The sequence below is a fragment of the Ochotona princeps genome, chromosome 4 (assembly GCF_030435755.1).
Source record: "Ochotona princeps isolate mOchPri1 chromosome 4, mOchPri1.hap1, whole genome shotgun sequence".
In the NCBI taxonomy this organism is placed as follows: Eukaryota; Metazoa; Chordata; class Mammalia; order Lagomorpha; family Ochotonidae; genus Ochotona; species Ochotona princeps.
In genome coordinates, this window is record NC_080835.1 from 50,767,553 (window position 1) to 50,784,208 (window position 16,656).

The 16,656-nt window shown below is 41.4% G+C and overlaps 1 protein-coding gene across 1 annotated transcript; it reads right to left on the reverse strand.

Annotated features, from left to right (window-relative positions):
* Positions 1-435: 435 nt before the first annotated feature.
* On the reverse strand, positions 436-1,380 carry LOC101516926 (olfactory receptor 51G2-like). The gene has a single exon (XM_004590070.2). It carries the CDS (start codon positions 1,378-1,380, stop codon positions 436-438), a length of 945 nt encoding a protein of 314 aa, XP_004590127.2.
* Positions 1,381-16,656: the final 15,276 nt, after the last annotated feature.

Consider the following 16,656-nt stretch of genomic DNA (forward strand, 5'->3'; position numbering starts at 1 on the left):
GCAGATACTAATAATGGGGAAACTTTAATACCTCTACATTTTTTCTGTAATTCTAAAATTAGCAAAGTCATTTTAAAAGCAAAACACAATTAATAATTTAAAAGCAAGAGGATGTGTAACTTAAGATGTGAATATCTGATTTAGGCATAAGGTGAGGACTAATAGGATCATAACATATAATTTCCATATAATCATGGAGTTAAAGAAAACCATGGAGTTAAAAGATCATAGCACATTAGGTCTGAGGGAGAAGAGTGATAATTTCATTATAATATAAAGACATGGCTTTAGTCTCTGTATTGAAAAGATGAATATATGCTATTACTGTTTAGGTAAACTATTAGTAATAACATTTATATTGAAAAGTCTGCCTCTCCTTATTACTATGGAATACATAAATATAGAGGAATGGGAAGAAAACTCTATTACACTCTTTCACCTAAGCTGATGTTTCTTGAATTTCTTGAGGATTCGGTCATGAATCTGCTTGGTCTTGACACTGTAGACGATAGGATTCATGAGGGGTGGAACCAGCAAGTAGACATCAGCCATGAGCACATGGATAATAGGGGAGACATTCTGCCCATAGCGCCGAATCATAGATAGCCCAATCATTGGTATATAGAAGGTGAATACAGCACAGATGTGAGAGATGCAAGTATTGAGGGCTTTAACTCTCTCTGCCTTGGAAGCTAATCTCAACACTGTGTCTAGGATGAGGAGATACGAGAGGAGAAGCAGCACAGAATCAAGTCCCATGGAACAAATGACCACCGTGAGCCCATAGATACTGCTGACCCGACGGCTGGACACTGTTGTCTTTATGAGGTCCTGGTGCAGGCAAAAGGGGTAGGAGAGGACATTGACAGCACGATACTGAAGCCTCTTTAGGAGAAAAGAAGCTGGGAAGACCAGAGCCACTGCCCTTCCTGTAATTGTCACTCCAATGCCAATAATTACCCCATTGGTTAGAATGGATGCATAGCGCAGGGGCTCTCGGATTGCTACAAAACGGTCAAAGGCCATGGCCAAGAGTACAGCTGACTCAATTATCGAGAAAACATGAATGAAGTACATCTGGACCAAACAAACATTGAAGGGGATCTCCCGAGCATGGAACCAGAAGACACTGAGCATAGTAGGCAAGGTGGTGGTGGACAGGCCCAGGTCTGTGAGTGCCAGCATGGACAGAAAGTAGTACATTGGTTGGTGGAGGGACGACTCCGTTCTGATAATGAAGAGGATAGTAATGTTCCCTGCAATTGAGGTGGCGTAAATCAAGAGGATGGGAAGAGAAATCAAACCGTATCTGTTTTCCAGGCCTGAGAAGCCCGTTAGGAGGAAGTGTGGGTACAGGGCAGAACTGTTGAAGACAGACATTGTGCTAATGGAGGTCTCCTCAGTCTGTTGGGAGACAAGAAAATGGAAAGTTAGGGCAAATGTCCAGATCATAGTCAGGAAAAATTCTCTGCTGTATGATGCTTTCTCCTCTTACACTGTTAATCACTCATCTGTTTGTTCTGTTTAATTTTATTTATCATCACATTTATTTTGCTATGTTCTTTATTCATTGAACATTTGTTGATAGCATATTTTATTAAGGGAAATGAGGTAGTGCTAAGAACAGAGAAATGTACAAGAAATGCTTCCAAACACTCACAAATCAGTGACAAGAAAGTTACCAGGAAGATTCTTAGATTAATATTTTAAAAGTGATGTGATTATAAAAAATGACATGAAACAGAAAAGAGGTCGTTATGAGAGGTCAAGGAAGACTCACTGACGGTGAATCTTGATTTCAATCTCAAATGAAACACATGCGTGAAATGGAATCACAGGACTTTGATGTGCATCCTGTAGTGATCGACACCCTTGCAATGCAGAAAGGTTCTGGAGCAGGCAGTGCATCCCTCATCTGCCCTTGGGGATGCCTGAATCCACAAACACTGCTTTTTCCTCTACAAACATACCTGTGATATATTTTACTTTATAAAACAGGCATAGTGAGAGATTAACTATAGTTAATAATAATGTAGAACAAGCCCAACACTACCCATGCACTACAATAAAAGTTTTTTGAAACTTACGTGTTTACTTCTGAAAATTTCCATCTAATGTTTCTGAACTGAACATTTCACAGATACTTGAAATTGTGGAAAGTAAAAGCAAGGGCAGGGGAGACTGCTGTATTACAAGTTAGGCAAATTGAACAAAGCTATAAGAGATATGGCTCTTCATAGGTTTTGGGAGCTAAGGATGGATTGAAATGGACCGGAATTTCTGAAGGAAGTCGTGTATAGATGTGGAAGCCTTATGTTTAGATTACACAGTGCATTCATCGCAATAAAAATAGACAAGTTAATGAGATTTATATTACATCAGTGTCGAACTAGAATCAGTGTTAATCTTGTTTGAATATTGACAAGAGAGAAAATAAGTGGCTAAGAATCTATTGTAGCAACTAAAAAGCAGTTGAAAGTGAAATCTGACAGCATGCATTTTTCTCCCTATATGACTTAATACCCTATCTATAAGAATAGATAGATATTCAATGCCTCGAAGCATATTTTATAGGAAATTAAGATGTGCTAAAAATAAGGAAATACACAAAAAATGCCTCTGAGTACTCACAAATACTCACTAATTTGTAAGTATCTCTAAGCACATTCTTACAGATAGGTTATAAAGTCAATTAGGAAGAAAAATATACAAATAATATGTAGAATTATATGTTATGTGAAAAAATATGTAAATGAATGTTCCAAAGTCAGTATTTTGTATACTCAGTGCCATTCAGTGTCTTGAAGAGGATCTAAAGTGACATCCCTCCCAGGCTCTCCTGTGCATCTTCCTGGCTCCCTCGGGGAACGGTGATCTGCACCCCAGACCTACTCCAGAGCAAAGGTGCCATATCTGGTGACAGGCCAGCTTTTGACATTTTATTTCACTCTCTCGGGTCTGCAAATAGTGTCATTACTAACCTGTTACCTATTCTTCTCACCTCAAATGCTTCCTTCAGGTACACTGGACTCTTCAAATGCAAACAGCCAATCACCCCTGCAAGTTGTCTGGATTTCCAGGGTATCAGCTTAGGGATTTCTTAAAGGCAGATAAATTAAATGAAGACAAACATAGGAGAAGAATAAAGGAAGCAGTGTACCCTATGGCAAATAGTTGATCAAGCATACGAAGTCCCGAGTGAAACATTAGTCTTCTCATTAGCCACACAGGAGAGAAGGGGCTGCTGTCACGTTCAGCATCCCTGACTGTGAGCATTGCTGCTTTATCAGGATTGCACTGCTGTACTTTGCTCTAACCCGTGGGCCCCTCCTGACTTTCCTGTTCCCTTAGGACCATATTTTTCTCTGAAGGCTTGCTCCAGAAAAAACAGATGATGTCCCTGCTTCTGAAGCTGTTTCTGTTGCTCAAGAACAGGAGATGGTAGAAGTATCGTGGCATGATCTGATAGAGACAGAACAATGAACCTAACCACGTGAATCATGCAAAGAAAAAAAGTCTGTGCTCTCACTAATGAGGTACAGCAGTCACCGTTTCCAACCCTGAGAAAATTAATATGGAATTAAACATTCATTCTGGAAATTTGCAACTATAAGAATAATGAAATACGCATTACTAAACTGTTTTAAATAACTCTCTCCCCTCTTTTCATGTCTCTATAACTCTCCCTTTCAAATAAAAACAAATCTTTAGATATTTTTCAATGCTTTATGACTCATTAGGTAATCAACTGATGTATCTTTGTTAATCTGAGGTCTATGATTCTGTTTCTGCTTTTTTCAATGCTTGAATAATTCAAGTTCTTATCAGTAAAATCTTGATTCAGGAAAAAATGACTTAGTTTTGACTTTCAGGGATTCCATAGGGTGCAGGATGGCTTTGGGATTATAACCAGTGCCTATATGGGATCCAGGTACATTCAAGGCGAGGACTTTAGCTGCTAGGCTATCACACCAGGCCCAATTCTTCTATCATAATTTGTAAAAAAAAAAAAAAAAAAAAAAAAATCAAACAGAAAAATTTATGGATTGTACATCCAAACATAAAAAGTAAAGCTGAGAAGCTGTCAAAATTACACAGAAGAGTATTTTTGACAGCATCAATGATTTTGAAAATTATCTGTTTCCCATAGCTTCAAACAGCCTTCATTGCCCATGCTGCAGTGAAGCAACCTGACTGGACACTGTTCCTTTGCAGATATTAAATGTGACCAGTAGAGGACGCTGCAGGGACACTGATAGGAAACTCACTTTTGTATTTCTATTTGATTTCTCTTGCCCTGTCATGTAGGTAACAGAGGTACGTGTGAGAGAGATTCAGTGAAAATTGCCTCCCTAGATTTCATCTGTGGATAGATTCTCTCTGAATCTTGTGCTTACTCCCTGGATAACTGTTCAACCCTGTCTGCTCTGACCTATGGAGCAGATTCTTAGTTTAAGCTATGATTTCCTTCTAACCTATGTAATTCAAAGGAGCATGAATTACTTGCCAAATCATAGTTTCTTAACAGCAGCATCATCTAATCTGTACCATGAAATATGGGTTCTTCCCAGCCCTGAAGGGGCAACTGTTTGGCTGGCTTAGCCCACGGACATGCCAAAGGGATTTTGGTTCTTATAGTAAACTTCTGTCATCTGCTCAACATATCTAGTGTGGACTGAAACCACACATTGTCTAATGAAATTTCCACCCCAGGCTTGGGGAAAATCTCCCCCACTCAAATTCCCAAATTTATTTCTTCCTTGGACATCCTCCTTTACCTCTGTGGTATTATTCAATTATCATTGTCCTATCAAATTAATTCTTTGAGGGGCTGGACCAGTGAATCAACATGTTAATCTTCCACCTAGCAGTGCCAACATTCCATCTGAATGCCAGTTCTAGTTGCAGCGGCTCCACCTCCTGTCCAGATCCCTCATATGCACTAGGAAAACAGACAAATGGCAGTGAACCAGTGGATGGTCTCTGTCTCTCCTAATTTCTGTAAATCTGCCTTCCCAAAAGAAAAAAAAATAAATAAAAGTTAATTATTTGTAGTACATTAACTAATTTCATTCAAGCTACTCTGACTTTTTTTTTCCTATGAATGTTAAATGACACATTTATGGCTTCTCAGCCTTTTGGCTAAGATCAAGTGAATGTTAAGTGACATATTTAGTAGGCAAATATTTCTTTAAAAGCACATAATTAAACTTCTTAATTATAATAAGAACATCATTATCAAAGATACCATTTAGAGAGAAAGATACTTGGTACAGTGGTTAAGATAGCACACTCATCATTGGAGTGTCTGGATCCAAATCCTGACTCTCCAATTCCAGTTTCTTGCTAATGTACAATCTGGATGGCAGTGGGTGATGACTCAGTTATTTGGATTCCTGAAAATTATGTGGGAGATCCAAACTGAACTCCTATCTCCTGACTTGTGCCTGACCAGCCCTAGCTATTGCAGATACTTGGGGAATGAACAAACGAGTGAAAATCTTGCTTTCTCTTTTGAGGACAAGTAGAATGTAAAATATATTTTATATAAAATACACTTTAATATATGTATGTTACAATGTAATATCCAATATCACAAATTCATGTACCTTTCAGCCTTCTACTTCAAACTTAGAAAGCTAAAAGTTGTGTATATATCCTCTTAAATTTGCATCCTGTTACATCTGCCTGCAATATGATGCTGTTTAGCTTTTCCAGGAGTCAATCTCCCAAGTATCTCTGAGAAACAGACTTTGAGATTCAAACTATACCATGTAGTATAGTTAGTACAGAGACTCCTTGAGCCAATCATCCTAGGAAGGAAACGAGAGGAAGTAGGGTAGGACTGAGTAGAAGACGTTGAGCTATGAATCACCAAGAGGTGATTGGTTCATCACCAAGAGGGCCATGGAGTTAAAACTGGCCAACCAGTTTCGCCCTGTTTGGATTGAAGGTCAGACCTTTATGTCTTTGTTCCTCAGTCATTGGATGAGACATGACTTCAGTCAAGGCACACTTCTTCTCCAACTGATGGAAACTCAGGAGAGGTGAAAGCTGAGGACTATCTGCTGGATGAACTTCCAGGAGCTGGGGCCATGAGCTCTTCGTTGAATACGATATAGGTAGTGTATCTTAATTCATGTCAGAACCCCTTTTCCACAAGTGTGAAATGTTTGAGGTAAGTTTTATTTCTCCTAGAGATTGAAGAATGTTAATGACCCACGTTCTTTCTAAAACATTTTTATCTGCCTTCTCTTCCTGAATACCTTTCCCATTGATGCCCTCTTTGATGTTTTATAACCAGCTCTTTAGGCAATATTTTGAAAGTCCTGTACACAAGTATTTGGCAATTTCTATAACTTAAACATTCTCTGGGATGATCAATTTCAAACCAACAATATGACATAACAGAGTTTGAACAAGATACACACAACTGACTTCCATGAGCCAGCCACAGCCTATCACTCTTTCTAAATCTGTCCAACTACTAAGAATGAATTTGACCCACAAGGCAGGTAAAACACCAACTATGCAAACTTTTAATCCCTAAACCCTAAAGCAAAGTGGATCAAGCCTTTATTGACATTGTACAAACTCCCAATTCAGCATAGCTACTTGTTACAGTTATTTACTATGTTTTCATATATTTCCCCAGTTATTAAACATCACTTATTCACCATGAAGGCCTTATATTTTACTGTTCATCATATATTCAGACTATTAAAAGTAATTGGAGACTCGCAAGATGGCCGACATAGGAGGAAGACTGTGAGAGAGCTCACAGACAGAGAGGGCTAGAACGCGACAAAAGCGTAAGTGGAGCAGCATAGAACTACAGGGAGAAGAACGTGAAGTTCCCTGGACAGTGTGGAGCCAAAAAAATCCACACAACTCGGAAGAGCAACCAGGGAAAAACAAAGCAAAGGACAGGGAAGACGACTTTCCGCTCCTGACCTGCTGAGTCACCTCTGAGGGCAGACGCTGAAAGCCGCCGAACCCACCCAAAGACCGACCTGAAGACGCTGTGGCCGTGAGGACCGGAGGTGATTGGGACCCGCTGGCATCTGCTCACCCTGGTCACCAGGACTCGCCAGGACCTGCCCCGCTGCGGACACCAGGACCCTGAATCACCGGGACCCGCCGGCATCTGCCCACCCTGGTCGCCAACCCCTGGGACCTGCACCAGCCGCAGCCTCCAGGCTCCATCGCGACCCGCGCGGAGACCAGCAACGGACGCAGCAGTCGGGAGACGCACTGGCGGCCAGGATTCCCACCAGAGGAAGAGGCAGACTGCAAGAACCTGAGGTTTGAGTGAGTTGGGTGGGGACAGTGGTGGGTTGGAGGCTTCGGGAGTTGGCCCCCCAGGGGCACGGACAGAGCCTGAACACAATTGGCCTCCCCGCCCCTCCCCCCCCCCAGGCTCCAGCCTCTAGAGACACAGGGCGAGTGCCTTGAGACTGCCAAAACTGTGTCTGGGAGAAAGGCAAAAGGCACACTGGATACTCCCCTGTGCCTTTGCGGTGTGGCACTCAGCTGGGCGGTGCTATCCCACAGGAACCCAAGCACGCCTCTGGGCTGGGCAGTTCCCTGCTAGCGCAGGGGCGGTCGGTCCCCTGCAAGTGCTGGGGTGGGCGGACCTGCGCAGGAGGCGTTTCCAGAGAGCACCTGGAACACGCCCTATAGTCCCTTGCTCCGAGCCCTGTGATCCAGTAAACAGGGTGCGCGCACAGAGAGTGCCTTCACTCCCCCACGCCCTGTGGTAGCATACCTGTAGGGGACGAGCTGAGAGTGCGCTTTGAATCCTCTGGGCCCTGGAAGAGGCGCCCTGAGGTCCAGTGTTCTGGAGACGCACCAAAAGTGCCTTGAAAATTCCCACACCCTGCTACTCCACGCCTGCAGACTCCGATCTCTACAGGATAGTGCTTGGAGACCCCTCAGCACACTGGTGCCTAGGTCTCTCAAAAAAAGAAACACTAACACAATGGGAAGAAATACCAGAAAAGGTAATGATCCAGATGAGAGTGCCAACACCCTACCAATAAAGGATCGAAAGCCAATGTCTATTTCGGAGATGCGAGATGAAGACATAGAAGATCTACCAGACAAGGAATTCAAAAAAATAATGTTAAAATATGTCAGAGACAATGAGAAGAATTGGGAGGACTTCAAGGAATTCAAGAACCACATAGCCTCAGAAATACAACAAATGAAAAGTAAAATCCTTGACTTAGAGCACAAAATTGAGAGCCTAACCAACAGAACAAATACAGCAGAAGAGAGGATCTCTGAAACGGAAGACACACAAAACGAACACACCCAGTTCATGAAACAGCTGGAGACAAGTCTGAACAAAGCCAATAAGACCATACAAGAAATGAAAGACAACCTCAGAAAATCAAATATTAGGATTATTGGCCTTCCTGAAGGAGCGGAAAAAGAATCAGGAATGCAAATGGTGCTCGACGAAATTATACAGGAAAACTTTCAAAACACTTGGAACATGAATCCAGCTCAAATCCAGGACGGTCAGAGGACTCCCAGCAGATATGACCCAAAGCGATCTTCACCCAGACATATGGTGCTCAAGTTCCACTCCAACGAAGACAAAGAAAGAATCCTGAGACAAGTACGAAGCAGAGAAAAGATCACATACCGGGGAAAACCAATCAGGATCACGGCTGACTTTTCTGAAGAGACCTTACAAGCAAGAAGAGAATGGACAAAGATCTTCCAAATCCTGAATCAGAACAACTGTCAACCAAGAATATTGTACCCAGCAAAGATCTCATTCGTATTTGAGAACGAAATCAAATACTTTCACAGCAAAGAGAAATTAGAAGAATATGCCAGCACAAAACCAGCTCTACAAAATCTCCTTAGAAATGCACTAATTCCAGAAAAAAAGGAGGTGAATCATAAGCAAAGATGGCAAACAGGAAGGTCTCCCCACTAAAGTCCACACAAGGAAGGGCAATAACACAGATATCAACACCCACAAAAACAAGTATGGCAGGGCAAAATCACAACCTCTCAATTTTAACTCTCAACACAAATGGCCTGAACTCACCAATCAAAAGGCATAGATTAACAGAATGGATTATCAAACAGCACCCAACTATCTGTTGCCTACAAGAGACACATCTAACCAGAAGAGATTCAAAGAAGCTGAAAGTGAAAGGTTGGAAACAGATATTTCATGCCAATGGACGAGAAAAAAAGGCTGGGGTAGCTGTCTTAATTTCAGATGATGTGGACTTCAATCTGACACACATCAAAAAGGACAGGGAAGGACATTATATATTGGTGAAGGGACTGATCCATCAGGAAGTAATTACCATTGTGAACATATATGCACCAAATTCAAACGCACCTAGCTACGTGAAGCAATTACTCACGGACTTAAGGGGAGACATAGATATGCACACAATAATAGTGGGTGATCTTAACACCCCACTAACAACTATAGACAGATCAACAAAACAAAAACTCAACAAAGAAACAACAGAACTCATACAAACAATAGAACAACTGGACTTGGTTGACATTTATAGAATTTTTTACCCTAAGGCCACAGATTATACATTTTTTTCAGCAGTACATGGCACCTTCTCCAGGATCGACCACATGATAGGACACAAAGCAAACCTAAATAACTTCCAAAAGATAGGAATCATACCATGTACCCTCTCAGACCACCACGGAATGAAGCTGGAAATCAGCAATTCAAAATGCCCCAGGAAATACAGAAACTCTTGGCGGCTGAACAATATGCTACTAAACGAACAATGGATCAGAGAAGAAATTAAAGATGAGATCAAAAAATTTATGGAAACCAATGAAAACTCTGACACAACATTCCAAAATTTGTGGGACACTGCCAAAGCAGTGCTACGGGGTAAACTCATCGCAATTGGAGCTCATGTCAAGGCCCAAGAGAGGCGCCAAATACAGGAACTAAACACACACCTCCAGGAACTGGAAAAACAACAGCAGAAGAGCCCCACACACAATAGGAAACAAGAAATCATCAAAACAAGGGAGGAAATCAACCAGATAGAAATAAAAAAAACCATACACAAAATCAATGAATCAAAAAGCTGGTTTTTTGAGAAGATAAACAAGATAGACACTCCACTGGCCCGACTGACAAAGAAAAAACAAGAGAAGGCAAGAATTAACAGCATCAAAGATGAAAAAGGCAACATAACAACAGACACCGCATCCATTAAGGCCATAATCAGAAATTACTACAAAGCACTGTACTCCAACAAATCAGAAGATCACCAAGAAATGGAAAAGTTCTTAGACTTCTACCACTTGCCAAAACTTAGCCCAGAGGCAACAAACGACCTGAACAAACCCATAACTGAAGTAGAGATTGAATCAGTGATTAAAGACCTCCCAACAAGGAAAAGCCCAGGCCCAGACGGCTTCACTCCAGAATTCTACAAAACATTCCGAACAGAGCTGACCCCAATCCTCTACAAACTCTTCAAAACAATAGAAAAAGAGGCAACCCTTCCAAACTCATTCTATGAAGCCAACATTACCTTAATCCCAAAACCAGACAGAGAACTAACAGAGAAGGAAAACTACAGACCTATCTCTTTGATGAACATTGATGCTAAGATTCTCAACAAAATCCTAGCCAACAGAATTCAAAAACACATCAGACAGATCATTCATCCAGATCAAGTAGGATTCATCCCTGGAATGCAGGGATGGTTCAACATTCGAAAATCTATAAATGTGATACACCACATCCAAAAACTGAAAAACAAGAATCACATGATAGTATCAATAGATGCGGAAAAAGCTTTCGACAAAATCCAACATCACTTCCTACTAAAAACCCTAACCAAGGTAGGCATAGATGGAAAAATCCACAACATAATTAAAGCAATATATGAAAAACCCAACGCCAGCATCATACTGAATGGAGAAAAGCTGGAACCCTTCCCACTGAGATCTGGAACAAGACAGGGATGTCCACTTTCTCCACTACTATTCAACATAGTCCTAGAGGTACTCGCTGAGGCCATAAGACAAGAAAAAGAAATCAGAGGAATCCAAATGGGAAACGAAGAAGTCAAGCTCTCACTATACGCAGATGATATGATTCTTTATGTAGAAGAGCCAAGAGACTCAATACAGAGACTGCTAGAACTTGTACGAGAGTTTGGTAGAGTGGCAGGGTACAAAATTAATGAACAAAAATCAACAGCCATAGTGTATGCGAACAGCCCCAAGATGGAAAAAGACTTAACCAGCAAGATACCATTCAAAATAACAGAGAAAAGTATGAAATATCTGGGAATAAATCTAACCAAAAATGTAGAAGACTTATTTGAAGAAAACTACAATCTGCTTAAAAAAGAAATTGAACAAGACCTCAAAAGATGGAGTAATATCCCATGCTCCTGGATAGGTAAAATCAATATCATTAAAATGTCTATACTGCCAAAAGCAATATATACATTCAACGCAATCCCAATCAAATTGCCCAAAACATTCTTCACAGATCTGGAAACAATGATCCAAAGGTTCATCTGGAAGCACAAAAAACCACGGATAGCTAGAACTATCCTGAAGAACAGGAAGTTAGCAGGGGGAATCACAGTTCCGGACCTCTGGACATACTATAGGGCAGTGGTTATCAAAACAGCGTGGTACTGGCACAAAGATAGAGAGGAAGATCAATGGAGCAGAATAGAAACGCCAGAAGGAAACCCACACAGATACAGCCAAATAATCTTTGACAAAAAGACAAACGACAACCCAGGCAAATGGGAAGGTCTGTTCAATAAATGCTGCTGGGACAACTGGTTGATAGCCTGCAGAAACAAAAAAATAGATCCACATCTCTCACCATACACTAAGATCAGATCTAAATGGATAACAGATCTAAACCTACATCCAGAAACCTTCAAACTTTTGGAAGAAAATGTTGGAAACACACTGGAACACTTAGGGGTAGGCCCTCACTTCCTAAAAAAGACTCCAGATGCAGTAGAAATCAAGACCAAAATAAACAATTGGGACCTCATCAAACTAAGAAGCTTCTGTACAGCTAGAGAAACAATCAACAAAGTAAAAAGGCAACCCACAGAATGGGAGAAGATCTTCGCACACGACATAGGTGATAGAGGGCTAATATCCAGAATATACAAAGAGCTACAAAACAACCAAAATGTCAAAACAAACAAGCCACTCAAGAAATGGGCACGGGAAATGGGCAGACACTTCACAAAGGAACAAACCCAAATGGCAAATAAACATATGAAAAAATGCTCAAGTTCCCTGGCAATAAGGGAAATCCAAATTAAAACATCAATGAGGTACCACCTAACGCCAGTAAGACTGGCCCACATGAATAAAAGCACCAACGACACTTGTTGGCGAGGTTGCGGGGAAAAGGGAACCCTACTCCACTGCTGGTGGGGCTGCAGGCTGGTACAGCCTCTATGGAAATCAGTATGGAGAATATTCAAACAACTCAAATTCAACATACCGTATGATCCAGCAATAGCACTCCTCGGAATATATCCAGAACACTTGTTCTATGAGAAACCAACATGTACTCCTATGTTCATAGCAGCACAATCAGTAATTGCAAAAACATGGAAACAACCAAAATGCCCATCAACAGAGGATTGGATAAGAAAGCTATGGTTCATCTACTCCATGGAATACTACTCAGCTATTAAAAAAAACAAAATGCAGTTCTTTGTGGCCAAATGGGCCAAACTGGAAACCATAATGCTAAGGGAAATGAGCCAATCCCAAAAGGTTAAATACCACATGTTTGCCTTAATTTAAGATGATATGATGTTATGTATAACATGTTATGTTTTGAATGTTATATGTTGTGTATAAACTAAAATTGAAGTATAGGTGAGGTGGTCACAGAAGGTGGCTGGGAACCCGCATTTACTTTTAACATATTGGTTACTCATTACTATGTCAATTAATTCCATAATGATGTAAATTTTTGCTGATGGTATGTTGGAGCTTTCATTTGACTGGGATGATACTCTGCTGGCTCTGTCATCAGACCAGAGAGGGTATACCTAAGAAACCGTTGAACTTGACGGGACAATAAGATGCTGGACTCTATGTTTGGTATACGCTTGCAATGGGGAAATCTCAACTGAACTTGAGCTGTGGTTATGCAATAAGGTGGAGGAATCCACCATGGTGGGAGGGTTTGGGGAGGGGTGGGGAGAACCCAAGTATCTATGTAACTGTGTCACATAATACAATGTAATTACTGAAGTTAAATAATAAATAATTAAAAAAAAAAAAAAAAAAAAAAAAAAAAAAAAAAAACAAACAGACACAGACAATCATCTAATGCGATGGAAGTTCTATTAGGAAAGTATCAATTATTGCCATTTCATAGGAAATAAAAGGACTACAATGTTTAAAAAAAAAAAAAAAAAAAAAAAAAAAAAAGTAATAACAGCCACAGCCTTTGTTTATTTCAATATATTATTCCTGAATGAAAGAATAAACAATAAAAGTTACAGTTACGTGAGTACACATCGGTGTTAGGAAAAATCAGCTGCATAGTGATAATTTAATGATTATTCATGGTTTTGTGTCTAAAACATTAGCAATATACCCAAAAAGATGATGAATGTCTGTGAAACAATATCCAATATCAGATGTGTCATCCTAATGAAAAATTTTTTTACAAAATCAGTTGAATATCAAAAGTAAAATAGTAAAGAGACAATATTGAAGAGCCACACAGGAAGGTATGACAAGAAGAAAAATAGTATCAAAACATTAAGGTGGAACATGCATAAATTTCAATTCATATGCAAAATGATTTAAAACTCTGTCCTATAGCTCTCAGTAGAAAATATACTCAATTTCCTTTAAGTTCAGAAATGCACTAGTAGGGTTACTTAATCCTTTTGATTAGTTTACTCTGTGTCATTATTTTTTGCAACATTCTTTATTTCTAAATAATAAATTCATTTTATTGTTAATGATATTTACATAGTTGAGATGCATGCCCATGTGGAACACGAATTAGGCTGCGGAGGGTTGAGGAAAGGGAGAAACTGGATGAGATAACTTCTTCCAATCTCCTCTTTTCTTCTGGTATCTGGGGAAAGTGGAGAAAGGGAGAGGGTTGCTCCCAGCAACCCAACTACATCACTGCTGCGGAATGGAGGAAAGCCACCCAATATCATCCCAGGGTCCCTGATGTGGAGCATATTCTGAGTACACTCCTTAAGTGGTTTTGATAGTTCTGATGTACTGCTGATTTCACTGTTTCAAGGTTGAGCAAATCCTTCTGAGGTCTATTGGTTGATACAGTCCACCTTAGAGTATCAGTTCTTCCAGGTACTTGCCCAGGAGAGCTGTCCAATTGGTTCTGCCCTCTGTTCTGCAAGTCTCAGTGAACAGGCTGTCATGTCCCTCATGAGCATCTGAGAATGCCATCTACCATGCAGGCCTCAGCAACCGTGGAGACCCAGTTCTGACACATGCTGTCCGTGGTCAGACCACATATCCTGTGATTTTCACTGTGGTGGGGGTTCTGAGTCCAGTGGTCTAATTGGGGTCGGGGTGAGATGTGCAACCGCAAATAAACATCACAAGAGGTGATCCCAACCTGACTCCTGTGTGCGCCAGTCAGCATGGGGTCTAACCTAACGCATTACCCACATTAGCCTACACACACTCCCATACACCTGCCCGCAAGTAAAACAGCCCTGCTCGGCCTGACCAACACCAACCCTGACTCACATGCTCACCAGCAGGAGTTCTGTCCCAACAGAAGAGTTCCCCAAGTTCCCCCACCAGGTCCACTCCCAAAACCAGATCTCATGTGTGCCAGAGGATGTTAGACCCTTCCCCTGCACAGTCTGCCCCACTCCCCAGTCTCAGTCTTTGTGCTGGTGGATGTTGTGAGCCAGCCTGCCCCATACCCACTTCTTGGATATGCTTGCAATTGCTGCAGTATCAACCAGCCAGGCCTGTTCCCAACCCCAGTACCCATGAATGTGGTTGAGTTCTATGGCTATGCCTAACTCAGCCCATCACCACCCCAAGCCTTTGAGCAAACTAGCTGGTATGGCAGTCACATGGGTGAGCCCACAAGTCCCCCACAGAATCTGCTTCCAGATCCAGTTCTCTCATGAGATGGTTAGTGTCATGGCCCAGACTAACATGGTCCACCCCTTGCCCCAACACTCACTGGTGGGTACTGTGGTTGAATCCTGCCAGGCAAGCCCCCTAGCCTTGATTTTATGTATGCCAGTAGGCAGTGGTTGGTACTAATAATCCCAGCCCAGGTCTCCCATATGGGTGGATGTATTGGTTCTGCCCCAAAATGTCCTCCAGTTTGCTTTTTCTAAACCACCCAGTCAGCTCCCTCATTACCTGTAAAGTGTCCAGGTTGGTCGAAGTCCCCCAGAACTCACTCTTTATCTGTCTCATTCTCCTTCAGCAGTCCTCCCTCCAGACATGTTTCCATGAGCAATCCACAGCCCCCATGTCCGGTCCTCTGGCAGTGTGCTGTGCCAGCCTAGGGCTCAGTCTGCCTACCTACATGCCATACACACTCAGGCACAGGTCCCCAGACCCTGTCTGCTGGCATGCCAGTGTCTGCCCCACACATATCTTAAAAATACAAAAAATAGAATAGGCAAATAGGCTGGTTCACTGGTATAATAAACACTAATATGGCATTGACCACGCCCAGGATGCCTGCCAGCTCTTAGCTGCTTTTCTGCCAGAAATGTAATTCTTGCATAGGTACAATGCAACCTATGCTGGCAAATTGAGGGAGATAATATAAGAATAGTAATAGTAGAAAGAACATACCATTGCCTAGTGATAACATTAGAATTAATTATAACTAGGTTTAATTAGTTCAAAGCCAACACACAAAATTCAATTTTCAAACCTTCCCTTGATTTTGTGAAATGAGAGCCATACTGACAAAGCTATTAGAAAAAGAGGTAGAAACATTCATTTCCATGTTTATTTATTTTTTTTAAAGATTTTATTATTATTGGAAAGCTGGATATACAGAGAGGAGGAGAGACAGAGAGGAAGATCTTCCATCCGATATTTCACTCCCCAAGTGAGCCGCAATGGGCCGGTGCGCGCCAATCCGAAGCCGGGAACCAGGAACCTCTTCCGGGTCTCCCGCGCGGGTGCAGGGTCCCAGTGCTTTGGGCCGTCCTCAACTGCTTTCCCAGGCCACAAGCAGGGAGCTGGATGGGAAGTGGAGCTGCCGGGATTAGAACCGGTGCCCATATGGGATCCCGGCGCGTTCAAGGCGAGGACTTTAGCTGCTAGGCCACGCCGCCGGGCCCTCCATGTTTATTATTAACTTGAGAGATATGCATAAACATAGTTACATCTCATAAGTTACTGTTTATCATTAATAACTGATATAAACAAATCTATACAGTTTTCAAAATTATTTTTGGTACATTTGTTGTCATTATCAAATAGGATGTTAGTTATTGTCACAATTTGAGTTCAAGGAGACCTGAAGCTGATAAGTTAAAGATGAACTGAGGATGTGAAAAAATTAGTAATCTAACAAGATAATCAAAATACACATGTATCCTTTCCTATGCAAAAATAGCTTCCCCAAGATTTTCAACAGAGAACTAAAAGAGTTAC

Excerpts from the sequence above, each read along its gene's own strand:
- LOC101516926 (XM_004590070.2), bottom strand. The coding sequence starts at position 1,380 with ATGTCTGTCTTCAACAGTTCTGCCCTGTACCCACACTTCCTCCTAACG.